This window comes from Symphalangus syndactylus, chromosome 4, assembly GCF_028878055.3.
Source record: "Symphalangus syndactylus isolate Jambi chromosome 4, NHGRI_mSymSyn1-v2.1_pri, whole genome shotgun sequence".
In the NCBI taxonomy this organism is placed as follows: domain Eukaryota; kingdom Metazoa; phylum Chordata; class Mammalia; order Primates; family Hylobatidae; genus Symphalangus; species Symphalangus syndactylus.
The window spans coordinates 60,470,507-60,486,399 of NC_072426.2; the positions used below are offsets into that span (position 1 = coordinate 60,470,507).

At 35.2% G+C, this 15,893-nt stretch overlaps 1 protein-coding gene across 40 annotated transcripts in view; it reads left to right on the top strand.

Annotated features, from left to right (window-relative positions):
• CAMK2D (calcium/calmodulin dependent protein kinase II delta) overlaps positions 1 to 15,893 on the top strand; it is a 319,411-nt gene that overhangs the window by 221,078 nt on the left and 82,440 nt on the right. For all 40 annotated transcript variants that reach the window (XM_055274745.2, XM_055274780.2, XM_055274766.2 and 37 more), the window contains exons 7-8: positions 8,668 to 8,770; positions 14,797 to 14,880. In XM_055274745.2, coding sequence (XP_055130720.1) covers positions 8,668 to 8,770; positions 14,797 to 14,880 — 187 coding nt within the window. The remainder of the gene's footprint in view (positions 1 to 8,667; positions 8,771 to 14,796; positions 14,881 to 15,893) is intronic.

Below are 15,893 nucleotides of genomic sequence, written 5' to 3' on the forward strand. Positions count from 1 at the left end.
ATTTTACTCCATGTTATATAACCATAAGTGGACTTTAAAAACCAAGTATAAAAAAATGTGAATCCTCTTCCATAACTTTAAAGTTATTTTTTGTGGAATCATAATATGGGACTTCTCTAAGCATCTGGACTCAGGTGAGCCCTTCAAAGACTGGAACTTTAATAGGACATGGGCTGTGACGAAAAATATATTCTCTGACATATGAGCTAACGTCACTAATTAAAAACTTAAGCAGATGATTTTTAGGGAGGCTTACTAGCAAAAGAAATAACTTGCTGCATTCCCCACCAGATTTGTTTAAGGCAGGGAAAGTACTTTTGCTCTCCATTCTTATTCTGGTTCTGGGAAAGGACAGAAATGAGCTTTTGAGAGAGCTTGTTATAATTTTTGTAGTTGTTGTCCTAGTTTGTGTCAAATTGCTGACTTGGATGGATTTCAGTTGAGTCTGGTTCTCAGTGCTTGCTTCAGTAGGCCATTTCATAAACACACTGAGAGAGTTCAAAACATGTGCATTAGAGGCAGTTGATGAACCTCTTGAAAGCGCCAAATCCCTGGCTTTGTTTTATGCCTTTTATACCCGTGATGTATACTCTGATAAATATATCGCTTGTAATAGCATGTTTACCAATATAGTAAAGTTAAAAAGATCAAGTGCTGAAATTTCTTATTACCAGGCCTTAAGCAAAAACTTGCCTTTACTATTCCTATGCTATGTATTTTTGTGTCCATATGCTAATTAATATGTTAATTGATATGCGATAGAAATGTTTGATGCACATAATTTAATTTGTCCACATCAGTGAGAAAAAGAAACACAGGAATTGTCATGTTTATCATGATCAAAAGCACCTATGAGGATGTAAGTGCTGTACAATTTGTATATAAGCCCTCTGGAACCATAGCTGTTTAACGTAATGCGATACTCCACAGTGCCTAACACAGGGGCTTATACCTGGCCAATACCTGCAGCATATTCCTTCAATTTAGAAATGAATGAAGGTCAACCAAAAGTACATCTGTAATACAAAAGGCAGCATTCAGTAAAATAGGTTATTAAGTGTTCATTAATATTTGAATAACATAAAAAAGATAAGTATATCTTCAGAATAAAGATCACTATTTAGTTGAATAACTGCTGCTCATTGGGGCTCATTAGACAGTGGGAAATTATGAAGACCTATAAACAAGACTGAGGCACAACAGGCAATTTCAGGATGTCCCTGAAACAAGCAATAGGAGAAGAGTCAGGGTGGTGGGATATCAGCGTCAAGAAGGTACATCCATCGGCACCAGGCAGAACCTAGTGGATACATGGACGACAGCCTTTTGTCAAAGGTGTGTCTAGTGGCAGGCCAATTAATGTAGATCTAGATAATATTAGGAGGATCTAGTGGTGGTACAGTACAGTTCAGGGATAGGACTGCAGTCTTTGGGAGCGTTTGGATCAAGTCAGGGTCTTAATAATCAAAATGGTAAAAGATGCCATTTATGAAGCAGTTACTATGTACCCTGCACTGTCTTATCATACAAATCTTCAGAACAACTTTATCAGGAAGGTGCACTGATCATCCTCATAGTACGTAAACGAAAATTTAGCAACCACAAATGAAAGAACTTAAGATCACTCAGCTAGTAAAATATGATTGGTGCCTAAGAAATTTGATTCCAAGTCTGCATGCCTAATAACTAGTACTTCTCAATTTAGTTAGTTGGATGAATTAAAAGCCTGTAAAGAGACCAAAGAATGAGTCAAAACAATGATAGGAAAATAATTTTGCTAGCAACATTCAGAATAATTTGTGGAAATGGTTCTAAGTTTAGTGAATCAAAAGGTTAAAATAGTCCTGCCTATGGGTCTTCTAGAGATAAACAATACTGTATCATTGGGAATAAAGAAAATAAGATATAATGAGTAGACAGGTGTATGAAGTAAAACTTTTTCATTTAGAAAATCAGCAAGGTAGCATTGACCACAGCCTTTGGAAAATGAGACAAAGAAGAATAAAATGCATTTGCCACATTTAATTAGTAATTGCCACATGAAGACAATTAGTATTGGGTGCTTAAGGCGGGCGGATCACGAGGTCAGAAGATCAAGACCATCCCGGCTAACATGGTGAAACCCCATCACTACTAAAAATACAAAAAATTAGCCGGGCATGGTGGCGGGGACCTGTAGTCGCAGCCACTCGGGAGGCTGAGGCAGGAGAATGGCATGAACCCGGGAGGCAGAGCTTGCAGTGAGCAAAGATCGCCCACTGCACTCTAGCCTGGGCAACAGAGCGAGACTCTGTCTCAAAAATAAATAAATAAATAAATAAATAAATTATATAGATAGATAGGTCGATAGATAGATTCTTTATGAAATGCTGAGTGCTATAACTCAGTGTTGGATATTTGTGAATTGGTGGTTTAAAGTTCAAATACAAAAAGAGAAGAATGAATATTCATCAAACATTCCTTCAGCAGCTACTAAGGCATCATTTTAAATGTAAGCATACATTACTGAGCAAAACAAGAACAGACCTGTGTGCATGAAACCCTGCTGGCCATTGAATTAAGGATCATGTAAAAATATGTATATAGGCCAGGTGCAGTGGCTTATGCCTGTAATCCAATCACTTTGGGAGACAGAGGCAAGAGGATTGCTTGAGGCCAGGAGTTCAATACCAGCCTGCGCAGCATAGCAAGACCTCCCCCCTCCCTACAAAAAAAAAAAAAAAAATCAATATATATGCATATGTGAAAAGCATATTGATGATGTTCTTCCCAGAAAGGAGGAAGTACCTCAGACAAGTACTGCATTCAGAAAAATATTAGGTCAAAGTGAGGTTGCAGTAACAAATGACAATTTTTAATGTCACAAGAAATAAAGGAATTTCAGATCAGATATATTTTCTCATTTAAGAACCTGGAGAATACAATTTCTATGACTTAGTTGATAGAATAAGTAAAGGAGATAGTTATAAAGCTATGCTTTTTCAAATAAGTATATTTGAAACAAGGTAGTAAGATTTCTGCAGTTCAAATGTACCCGAAATGGTTACTAAACTATTTCATGAACAACATTCTGGACAGGAGGCTTTATACACACAACTGAATCTTTTAGCAACGAATTAACACCCTGTGAATTGCCTCAGCAGAGAATGCTGCCTTTACTATTAGCCGCTATTCAGAAGAACATTACTTAATGGAAATGTCATTGGATGGATGGATAGATGAATATGAGAGGGAGAGAAAGAGAGAGATTTTAATGAAGAGAATTTGGAGATTTGATGGGAACTTTAAGGCTGTTTCATAGGAATAAATTAAATTTATGACCAAAGTAGAAAGGAATTAGTTTTCAGGGAAGTGGGGAGATGAGAAGTATTTAGTAAATTTTTTTTTTTTTTTTTGAGACGGAGTCTCACTCTGTTGCCCAGGCTGGAGGGCGGTGGCGCGATCTCAGCTCACGGCAAGCTCCGCCTCCCTGGTTCATGCCATTCTCCTGCCTCAGCCTCCCGAGTAGCTGGGACTACAGGCGCCCGCCACCACGCCCAGCTAATTTTTTGTATTTTTACTAGAGATGGGGTTTCACCGTGTTATCCAGGATGGTCTTGATCTCCTGACCTCGTGATCCGCCCGTCTTGGCCTCCCAAAGTGCTGGGATTACAAGCATGAGCCACCACACCCGGCCGGTAAATTCTTGTTAACCATGGGTAGTAGATATATCAACCTGTGAAATTTATATTTTGGATAATTATAAAATCACAAGTATTATACTTTTCTCAGAGCCATGTTTAGATAAAAGTTTAAGGAACACCTCGTCTGTGTATGTATGTTTAGATATTTTTGAAACAAAGTATGTATTTGATAAATTTAATAATTCATTTAGCCATTCCAGTATTTCTTTATCGAGTGCCTAGTGTTTGTTAGGCAGTGGAGAAGCTGTGGGTAATTGGCACTCTCCCACTGCAGTTAGTTACACTCTGGTTCTTTCAGTCTACCCAGTAGTGTGTGCTGATAATGTGGAAGTAAATGAATAAACAAGAATGGAATACAGAAGGATTCTTATGAACTTGCTCATATATGCATAGCAATAGAAAGAGTACTTCCTAATTGCAAACTTATAGCACATACATCTGCTAGAAACTCCTTGTGCTAAGTACATGAATTCAGGCATTAATTCCACACAAAAATAAAAGCTAAAATCCCTTGTACCATGTATACAAAAGAGACAAGTGAGCTTGACATTCAAACTTTTCAATTCATGCAAAACTAAAAAAAAAAAAAATAGTTTATTTTGGGGAGCTTCATTCGCACCTTCTTTGGCAAAAGATAAGTGACAGAAAACACGCCAAGCAGAGGATAGTTTTCTGTTAAAAGAATGAGATTCTCCAATAGAGGAAAGAAATTTTAAAAGACAATTTTTAGTCCTTAAAAATAATATCCAAAGGAATGTAAGAATTAAATAATATAGGATAATAAAATTAGTAATTTGCTCTTTTTATAATATTCAAAAATTTAAAAAGAAGTAAAACACACATGATTTTACATATATATTTCTAATGGTTGAGTCTTTTAGATGGCACATCTTTTAGATGTGCAGAAATAAAAGCCTGATATGGTTAATGCTAAAGGCTATTGCCTTTGCCAAATCAATTTATTAATAAAGATTATGATAATTGGTGAAGCAAGGTTAAAACTACGTTTTTTTCATAAGTTTTGGATATGGGTAGTAAGTATTTTTGAGTACTTCAAATTCTTCTAAAAACATCTACTGAATGGACTACCTTTTAAAAATAACTTTTTATACAATTGGTGGAGTTTCTTTAGTATCACGTCTTTAAAAGGAAGGAATTAGAAAATCTAGCTTCAGGTCTCAGCTTCATCTTTTTGGGCCTCCTACCTCATGTAGAAACTGAAAGGTTTGAGTTATTTTATCTCCCAAGTCTCTTCCAGTTCTGAAAGTGATTCCATCAACCTGCCTATGTACTTTGAGGCATTTGAACAGTTTCAAGAAAACTTTGAACCATGTTGAAAGAAGTTGCCATTGTATTCATATGAAAGTACAGAACAAAACTTGCAAGCAGTTGCTGCTCATTACAGCTGATATGCTATAAATGGTTGTTGACACTGAGACCAGATGTCATGGAAAATCCTGCATCATTAGGAAACAATGGGGGTGGGGAAGGAACCTATGTGTAAGAATGTCTGTGCACTCTATTTAAAAACCAACCTAGAAAGGGATTGCATTATAAGAATCTAAGGACCCTCTCAATATATAAAGAGTAACATAATAGATTGCATTAAGTTGGCATCATTAAAAAAGACATTCCTCAAGTTACAAATATTAAATGTTCTGCACATTGAAATGACCAGCTGCACTGGAATGTAGTAGCTAATCACTAATGTGTATGTTGTCACCACAGAGGACAGAGCTCCTATGATAAAATTCAGTGTGATTTTATTATTTCATAGAAACTGTTGTGAGATATAATTTAGTACCCTTATAATGTTCATTTGAGAGATTAAGGAACTAATTAATTAGGTCCAGGCATTTGTGAGTTGCCCAAGTCCACATAGGTAATAACAGTTAGGGCCAGGACATGAACCCAGATCTTCACATTCTTTCTAGATCATCACCTGCCTGTTTCTCTTACAGTGCTTTGGTCCATAGCTAGCTACATTAGAATACCTGGGTTTCTGATCTCACCTGTCTGATTCGTGTTAGAAAATAGAAAATCAATATAGTGGAATAGTAGCAAATAATTGTGTAGTGGTGGTCCTTTCTAAGGAGGTAATCATTAATTAGGGGAGAAATACTACCCTTTCAGCTTGGGTAAACTATATTTGCAAATTATGTTCCTTTCTGTAGGCATTCAGAATTTAAACTAACCTTGCCAACAAAATTTTGTAGTAGAATATATTTTTAACTTGGAAGCTATATGAGTGGTAGTAATTCAGGAAAATTAGAATAAATGTGCTTGTCCTGATTAAAATGTTGCTTTAGAAAGTCTTAGTGATTAAGCCTCCCACACAATCACAGAACGTGATAGGAGGATTATTCAAACTGATATATACCAGAGTTATATAGAAATCAAACTTGTGTGATTATTTTTAATGTTTCATTGGAGCTGCCCTTTAAAGCAATCTTGTGATGAAATATTAAAAAGTGAATAATCCCTTAAACTCATCATCCTAAATTTTTTAGTTTTCATTATATAATTTCATTTTAGATCCTAAATTTTAGTAATCATCATAATTTTTAAATTTTCATTATATGATTCTGTATTTTAGGTTTGACTAAAGATATACATAAACATGAAATAATGTTAGTCTCTTAATTGTTACATCTACACAGTCACCTTCAAATAACCCTGCCTTTTCTTGTACATAACTGCAGCTGAACAGTCTTCATGAGTATAAGGTGCAACTCTGGTCCAGATGGATTTACTATTTTCTGGATGACTCACAAAGGCCCTACAGTGAGGTCTTCATTAGTTATGAGTATTTGCCCCGGTCATTCAGAGGATATGCATGATAAAATTCTAAGATGTTCCATTTCTTCTGAATCGGCAGATACTTGGTGCTTGAGGCATAACGCACACAGCCCTGCCCAACAGCTTTTTCATTTAGTGATAAGAGTGAAAACACACTCAATTTTTTAAAAGATGATTTACCAGTTACGCTGACAGTTGCTCAACAAACTTATCACCTGACTTCAAACACCTAAAATGTGATTTCTAAAGTGACTGAAACTCTTTTTTTGAATGAGTCTGTGGTTGACAAATTAGGACAGATGTGTATTAACAGAAATCTCTGACATACCTGTGCTTTTGAAAGTGAAGAAAGAATTAGAATCAACCATTGCTTACAGTTTGATGAGCTTTTTCTAAGTTAATTATTCCATGAATTAATAGTTGGAACTTAACTTCTTGATCAAATTAGGAAATGCATGAATGTAGTAGACCATAAATTTTTGTTGCAAAAATAAAACGTCAAATTAAAATAATTTAACATGAGTAGATACTATAGTATATTGATAAAGTTCCAAATAATTTCAAATGTTAGGTTTTACTAAAAGTCATTTCAGCATAAAAGCCTTTTATATTCTTGAGATATCTTTATCCCATACTCCAAATTAAATTATGTATTTAGTGTTGAGGTGGTTAAAAATCCCTATCAGCCCCACAAAATTAGAAAAGTTTTCTCACATTTACCAGTCGTCATAGTAGCGATGAATCTGATGGCAGTGAGCAACAATAGCCTGAAGAAGTCTGGTACTTGATTAAAACTTACTCGCCAACACTCTAATTTCTTGTAGATTTAACCTAATTTCTTCCAAGTTCTGGTTATGGGTCTTTGCTAATTTGCATGGCTGGCTTAATTAATAAATTAGATACTGGTTTAGGCTGTGTTTACACAAGGTTAAAACAACCAACAGAATTGACTAATTCAGTGGGAAAAATTTAGCCAATTTGATTTTTACAGCATGACATTACTTGTTTATTAACATATAAACAAAATGAATTTGACTGAATTTTTAGATTTTCTGACAATCGTTTTGGCATTCGTAGAGTCCATTATTTCCCAACTTTTTTCAGTCTGAGACACACCTCTAAATTTGCTGAGTTTTGTCCCCAAATAGGAGGACTTTGAACCACTCTCCCATATACATTCCAACCCAATATATTTATCGAGTTTGGGGTTGTATATCCTTAATTGTATATATTAATCAGCCTCCTTTTCCTGACCATCTTCATTTCTTAAAATCCACAAAGGCGATTCATGGAAATTGAAAACTGTTCCCTGGTGCTTATTTTCAAAGTACTAATGTGTCTTGATGCATTGGTTGGGAAACAGTGGTATAGACACAGCCTTATTCCAAGACTGAGTTATCAGCCCTTGCATAATGATAAGTACCCAAGAAAATAAAAATATATCTTTCTCATAGTACTCTGAGATGGAAAAATAAATATATAAGTAATGCTCTGAATCACACTTTGAAGAAATGTAAATTATGTTTTAAACGCTGGCTTATAAGGAAAAAAAGCTGACTATAACATTTGGCAAATAGTAGTATACTCTTTCTGCCTTTAAGAATAAACAGATTCTTAAAGACAGCAATTTTAATACATAATTCAGAGTAAGTCTCCAAAATTTGTACCAAAATTGTTTGGAAACATTGAGGAATCAAAATCACTACATTTGGGTCCAAACTCTTGAAGTTAACTAGGATTTAATTTGCACAGTTTCATTTGCCAAATGTCTGTAGATTGGTCCAACTCTTGTTATTATTTTGCCAAGTTTCCTTCTGCTGAAAATGTCTGCTCTGTTAGGCTTCTAAGTCAATGTCCATGGCCAAGTCCGAATCCTGAGCAGTCCTTGGAAACATGTGAGCAGGTCAAGACAGGTGCTCTCATTCATTTGATCCCTCCCCAAATATATTCTCTCTTCTACCCAGTATCTCTCTAGGACAGTTATGCATCTGTCTGAAGCCTGCACACATGATAATATTTAATCATTTTCTAACTGTATTTTCCCTGGGATTTAGGAATGGCAGTCTCCAGGAAAGATGACAGTGCATGAATTTTTTTCCCCCTAATCCTGTAAAATGTTGTTAGTTTTGAATAGTCGCTTAAAATAGGTTCTCACTTCAGTCTCTTTTTTTCTTTCTAAATAAAGCCTGAGAATTTGCTTTTAGCTAGCAAATCCAAGGGAGCAGCTGTGAAATTGGCAGACTTTGGCTTAGCCATAGAAGTTCAAGGGGACCAGCAGGCGTGGTTTGGTGAGTAGAGAGAGCCCTCTCCTTCATGCTACCTGTAGTCTTCTGGCTTCTGACTTCTGGCTCCTAATCCCACTTCCTAGTGAAAATAAAACGGAAAATTTCATCCTAATAACAATTTGACTAATTTTTAGATATTGTGCCTTTATAAGCATTTAATTTTGTTGACATAAAAGGGTATATAATCTAGAAATAATTTAAGGGAAAATATTAATGGGAGAACAAGAAGACATACACTTTTTTTCTCAAAGGATAATTGAGAAAGTACATTATTTAGTAAGCATTAATTAGAGGATTACAACATTCAAAGAGTACTTTTTTTATTTGAAAGAAAGTTGATCGTTTGCATACAACCTCATATGATGCCAAAAACTGCTGTGTAAATAGTAGATGCTCAAGAAACACAGGATATTTCACATATAATACTTTATGATTTGAAGATTGTTTAAAAATTATGAAGCATATATTTATGTGTATATTTCACCTTAGTTATTTTATGTCTTCAACATGCCAGTTTCCTCTCAAAAATTCTGATAATTTAGAAATTTTTGTATGATGAAATTTCTGCTTCTTTACAATTAAGGAAGAAATTAAATAAATTTAAATTATAGTATTTCTAACCAGACTTATGTTTTGTTTCAGTATTCAGCCTGAATAAATTATTGCTCATTAATTTTCATATGCCTCTCTCTGCCATTTTCCAATATCCAACCCACTTCTCATGTAGAGTTCCAAAAATATAACCTCTCCCCAAGCCTGTCTTGTCTTCTTTCGGTGTGTTGACGTTAGATAATTTTTTTTACTGCCCTTCATTTCTGATTTATTTTCCTCTGAGCAACAACAAATAGAGGACTAAAAACATGCTATTTCTTTGTTTTATATGCAAATGCTTTTCTGTATCCCTAATGTACACATCTCCCAAGATGTACATATGACTCCCAGGATTCACCACATCTCCCTTTTCTGTCCCAGCTGTTACTGGGAGTGGAGGGTGTGCCAAGCCTTCCTGGCAGCCTAATGCAGGACCTCAGTTCCTGCTGCCTGTCCTTTTTCAGTAGTACCTGACAGTTATGCTTGTTTGAAGTCTTTCCCATGTTTAATATTACCTTTTACATTGTCTTTTTACCCTCCAATCCCAGATGAATTTAATACCTCCAAACTTGTCATTCTGTTTATAATATTTTAACTTTTTAATAAGCTTGTACCCATTAACTGCAAACTGAAAGAAGGTAGGACCTAGATTAGGTCTGTAAATTAGAGATTCAGATGATCTTTGTATCCTGGAAAAGAGTACAGTTAACACAGAAAGAATATATTGTAACAGGAGTTAAGAGTTGAACAGGAAGTAGTGGGGCTATCACAGAGATGGGCAAATCAAATACTAGAGATACATAAATTAAGTAGGAAGTCCTGACCTTGGAGGAGCTGAAGCTTTTGTATATACAACTATTTACCATTCAGGGTGGAAGTATCTTAACATAGGAATGTATGAGGTGCTGTGGGAACACAAGACAGGAAGTACGAAAACCTGCCTCTGGAGAGAGGTTCAATAATTGCCTTAACACCTATGGTTGCCTAAAAGATGAATGGGACTTTGTTCACCGTCATGCAAGGAGATTAAGGCATTCCAGACAGAGGGATCTGCACATGGAAAGGCTCAGAGGCATGAAACTATTTTTTCCATTACAGTAAAACAAGAAGTTTGATAAAACTAAAGTATACTTGAGTGAGTAGTAGTTAATGAGGCAGGAAATGATTTTATGTTTTTTTGAAGGGTTTGGATTTCACCTTAGAGATTTTGGGATCTGGTGAAACATTTTTAGAAGAGAGGGACATACCTAGGTGTATGTTGTTTAATAATGATTCCAGTAGAAGTATAGAAGATGATTTAAGGATAGTTAATCTAAAAGCAAGGACCCAGTTAGTCTAAAACAATCGTTCAAATTATGCATGATGATAGCTTTGACTAGGGAGGGTGTAGGAGCAAGCAAGTTCCAAATAACATACAGATCAGACAGGAAGTATGAACTCTATGGGAATCTGTTTAGGAAACATGAAAGTCCCAGACATTGGGTTCAAAGACAGGACCCGAGTCCTGTGTAGGGCAAAGCAGGACCCCACTTCATGAGAGACTTGGGGTATGAGGCAGGATACAAAAATGGGAACTTAGGCCCAGGGATATAATTGCCAGAAATTGGTAAAGGTGATGATAGGATATCAGGAATAAGACAAGCCTTTGTTATCAGGTCTGAGGCTCAAATTAACATCAGCAGCTATGTTTGATGATTTCAAGAATGTTGGAATCAAGCTCCTTAAATCTCTTCTGTTTTTGAGCTTAATGTTTTATCTCCTCTGCTATGACACATATAGTTTGAGAACAGGGCTATGTGTAGTAGAAAAAATTTTACTTTTTGAATCAGAATATATGAATTTATATCTTGGCTCTGATTCTTAACAACTGTATGATATTGAGCAAGTCACTTGAAATCTGTAAGGTCACTGTCCTCTTTGTAAATGAGATAATAAACACTTCTTCACAGGACTGTTATCAGATTGAGTGAAACAGTCCATAGAAACTTGAGTGAGCTATAAAGGATGTTCAATACGTTTTCAAAATTGTCTTGGTGTGAAACAATGACATAGTTCTTTGCATATTCAGTGAAAGTTGTTTAGTGAATCAGTGAGTAGAAGACTGACTATCAGGTCAGTAAAAGCAATAGCATCCAAATAAAAGTACATAGATTTTCAAATTGTTATTGATTTCTAAAAACAAGCTGGTCCCAAAGAAGCAGTAACAGCTCAGCAATAAAATTTCCACTTCATCAGCATGGCGCTGTCAGCAATTAAGTTACTGTTAAGGTACCTGTTAGAGTAATAACTTTTAAAAGAAACAACATCTTAAGTTCTAAGGAAATTCAGTATTTCAGAAGTATAGAAAAACAGAGTGTCTAAACTTGGGAGAATATACTTCTTTTTTCTCTTTCTTTTTCTTGTCTCAAGTTCAAGCAAATCTTCATGGTAATCTGAGGAAAAAGGAGACATGTGGTGTTCTACGTTTCTTTCAGATGAGCTGCCAGATATATTTTAAGTATTACGAGTAAAGGCATGTTTTAATAATGAATGACCTGTTTTGATGTTCATTCATTATGATCTGCCATTATAGTCCCATATATTTTTACTGATTAATTTTATCTTTCAAAATGTAATATCAGTGTTTATGGAGGAAAAGCTTTGTTATTTTAATTTTGATAAAAAGCAGGACTCTTTCTTCATTATGTGAAATACCAGAGCTTCAGGCTTTTACATAATTTTATTTTAATAAATATACAAGGTCCATTACAAATAAGAAAAAAACATAGTATGTATACAAAACAACATAATAGATAATACAAAGCATTATGGAAGCTGTTTATTGTGGTTTTTTTAATTATCATTTTTCAAGTCCAAACTTGTTTGTTTTTTCCCATATTTACTTTTCATTTTCTTGAAAGTCTGGTCTGTTGGAATACTAGCCAAAAATGGTAGAAGTAAACACCCTGTCACTATACTTGATAAGATGGCTAGAAAATTTACCAAAAAGAAATATTCAGATATATTCTGTTTCTCTTATGGAACTGGACGTGATATTTGCAATACATTTCTAGCATTTTTTTGCTGCTAGAAAAAAAAAAGATAATTACCAAGATCTCGGTTCATGGAAGAATTACTTTGCTTGGTTGCTGTTATGTCTCTTTTTTATGATATTAAGGTTCTTTTTATGGCAATATGTTGCAATGGATACATTTCCAACAGTCAGTAATTCTCTTTTCTCTTTGTGTTACCTATTTTGATTTTCTTATTGGTTTTTCAAAGTAAGAAACATATGCTATCCCTAAAAAAGGCAAGCTCTCATTACTTTTTCTATTGATGGCATGTAGTATGATAATCCTAGATTCTTGCAAGTTTAATTTCCCACAAAGAAGGTCTTATCTATTTTACCCCCCATATGTCTGTATTTATGAGGTCACATTGTACAGTACATTGTTTCCTAAAGTCCATGCATTTAGATATATGCTTCAATATTCTTGGGGTAAGGACCCCATTGACTGCTCAAATGATGGTTGTAACTAAATAAGAATGAGCATGCTGGTGTTCTCTTAGAATTTTAGTCTCCAGAAGAGGTTTGTAACAATTTACATTTTAAATGATCTTTTCATTTCTTACTCACATAGTAACTTACTTCCCTATCTTAGGGAAGCTTAGGAGAGGTATTGTTAACATTTCCTACTTCTGGCCATGTATTATAAGTTATCAAAATCATACATTATTAAAGTTTACTGATTTGGACAGAAGAGTACAGATTGTATATGAAAGAGTCATTGAAATTCAGGGTGAGAAGGGATCACCGAGAACTGTAGGTAACTAAGGAGAGCTCTAAGATGGAAATAACTTAGAGCCACTCTCTGTTAGAAAACAGGTAGAGAAAAAATATTGAGGATTCAAGGAACAGAAAAAGTAGTATCAAGGGTGACAATGAGAAGACCATTTTTAAAAGACCTTAAAGAGCTTAGTCAGGTCAAGGGCTCAGAAGGAGAATGAAATCATGTTGATTGAATGAAGGGTAGCCAGATGATAAAGGATCTGAAAGTACACACTAAGAACATTGGATTTAATCTGGACATTAGCATCGATTTCTCATTGGAGTCTCATTGTCTGTCAACTCTAGAGGAGTTGGAGAAGGATGGTGAGAGTGGAGGGGACATAAGCGCTGGCATGCTCTTTAGAACAATTGTGTCCATCTCTACCTTGGAATTCACAGAGTGCATATCACTCCTTGAGGAAATCTTCAAGCTTTAGGCAGTGGAACCACCATTATTGCTCAGTAATTCTCTGTACCTCACAACTACCAACCAAATATTTATTTCAAGTCAAGTTTGAGGTACAGGTGGATTACCCAGGGTCCATTTGCAGCTTAAATTACAACATACATGTCTTTTCTTGGAATCCCTTCTCATTGTCTATCCAATCTTCCTCCAAAACAAACAGAAAAAGAAGAATGGTAATAGAAAAGAAAAAAGATTGAGTGCAATTTTTCCTCATTTTCTTTTTTGTTCAGAGAAGTAACTGTGTTGTATATATTGTCTTTTAATACCTCTTTGCATGTTGTTTGTACTTAATAAGTATAAATTTGTCACAGAAATGAGGGGGGAAAAGTTTCTTTCTTGGACACTTTGCATTTCAATAAGTATACGGTGTGTTTCATCAGTGATCTGTGGTTGGAGAAATTCCATTATATATACTTTTTAAAAGATTTTTTAGTTTATTTATGCTTTTAAAGAAAACTTCCAAATGAGGATAGTTGTTTTTAGTATGTTTCAAGTAAACATTTTTATTTCAAAAAACTGTTATTTTCAGAAATAAATATTTTACTCTAGATTCTAGCTATAAATTGTTTCTAAGTGTAACTTATAGAATTCTATACCAATATGTATAATATGAAGTTTTCTTTCCCCATCTAGTTTTTACCACATCCCTTCTTAAGTCGAATGTCTGGTTGATACTTGTTCAATAGTGATTCATCTGAATATTCCTGCATCTTCTCTTTAGTTGCCAGTTACAAGTACATACTGATTATTTAATAGTACACAGTGAGCTCTGTGATATATTTTGGACTTATATCTTCTCCTGGTGAGTTCTTCTCCATATTTCTTTTCAGGTATAGTTTTAACTCCCATATACATAAAGGACAGTAAGAATTGCTAACCAAAAGTGGCCTTAAGTGTACACAGTGACTTTGCAGCATAGTAGATTGGCCTTCATATCTGGAAAAAAAGATGTATTTTTTTTCAAATGAGTTACAGGGCAGGGCATACTAGTGTTGATATTTCTATAAAGAGAAAGTCTACACTGTTTATTGCTCTGAGAATCTTGTTGTATTTTGAAAAACATATAATCAGATAAAGAAGCCCCCGAAATTTTTCTTTCTTAGTTTCCCATTTCATATTGTTTTGTCAAATCAACTGTGACTCATTAACATCTCTTTTCCCTAGGTTTTGCTGGCACACCTGGATATCTTTCTCCAGAAGTTTTACGTAAAGATCCTTATGGAAAGCCAGTGGATATGTGGGCATGTGGTAAGCAATTATATTTTGAAGCAAATTTTATGATATGTTAGTGTCTTAGTCCATTTGGTCTGCTATAACAATCTGTCATAGACCAAGTGGGTTAAATAACAAAAATGTATTTCTTATTTATTTATTTATTTGTTTTGATATGGAGTCTTGCTCTGTCACCCAGGCTGGAGTGCAGTGGTACAATCCCAGCTCACTGCAACCTCTGCCTCCCAGGTTTAAGCAATTCTCCTGCCTCAGCCTCCTGAGTTGCTGGGATTACAGGCACGCAATCATGCATGGCTAATTTATGTATTTCTAGTAGAGACAGGGTTTCGCCATGATGGCCAGCCAGGCTGGTCTTGAACTCCTGCCTCAAGTGATCCACCTGCCTCAGCCTCTCAAAGTGCTGGGATTACAGGTGTGAGCCAGCATGCCTGGCCACAAAAATTTATTTCTCACAGTTGTGAAGGCTGGGAAATTCAAAATCAAGGTGCCAGCAGATTCGGCGTCTGGTGAGGGCCTGCTTTTAGTTTTGTAGAGCGTTATCCTCTCTTTGTGTCTTCACATGGCAGAAAGAGAGAGGGGGCTCCCAGGGTCTCTTTTATAAGAGCGTTAATCCCATTCATGAGGCCTCCATCCTACCAAAGACCTCACTTTCCTTCCTTTCATCATATTAGGAGTTAGGATTTTAACACATGCATTTTATGAGGGACACAAATATTGTCTATAACAACCACAATTTTTATAATTTAAAATACAAGTTGAACATCCCTAATCAAAAAATATGAAATTTAAAATGCTTCCAAAATCCAAAACGTTTTGAGTGCCAACATGATTGCCGCCATGTGGAAAATTCTGCACCTGACCTCATGTGATGGGTTACAGTCAGACACAGTCCAAACTTTATCTTATGCAAAAAATTATTTAAAATATTTCATAAAATTACCTTCAGGCTATGTGTTTAGATGTGTATAAAACATAAATGAATTTCATGTTTAGACTTGGGTCTCATCCCCAAGATATCTCATTATGTA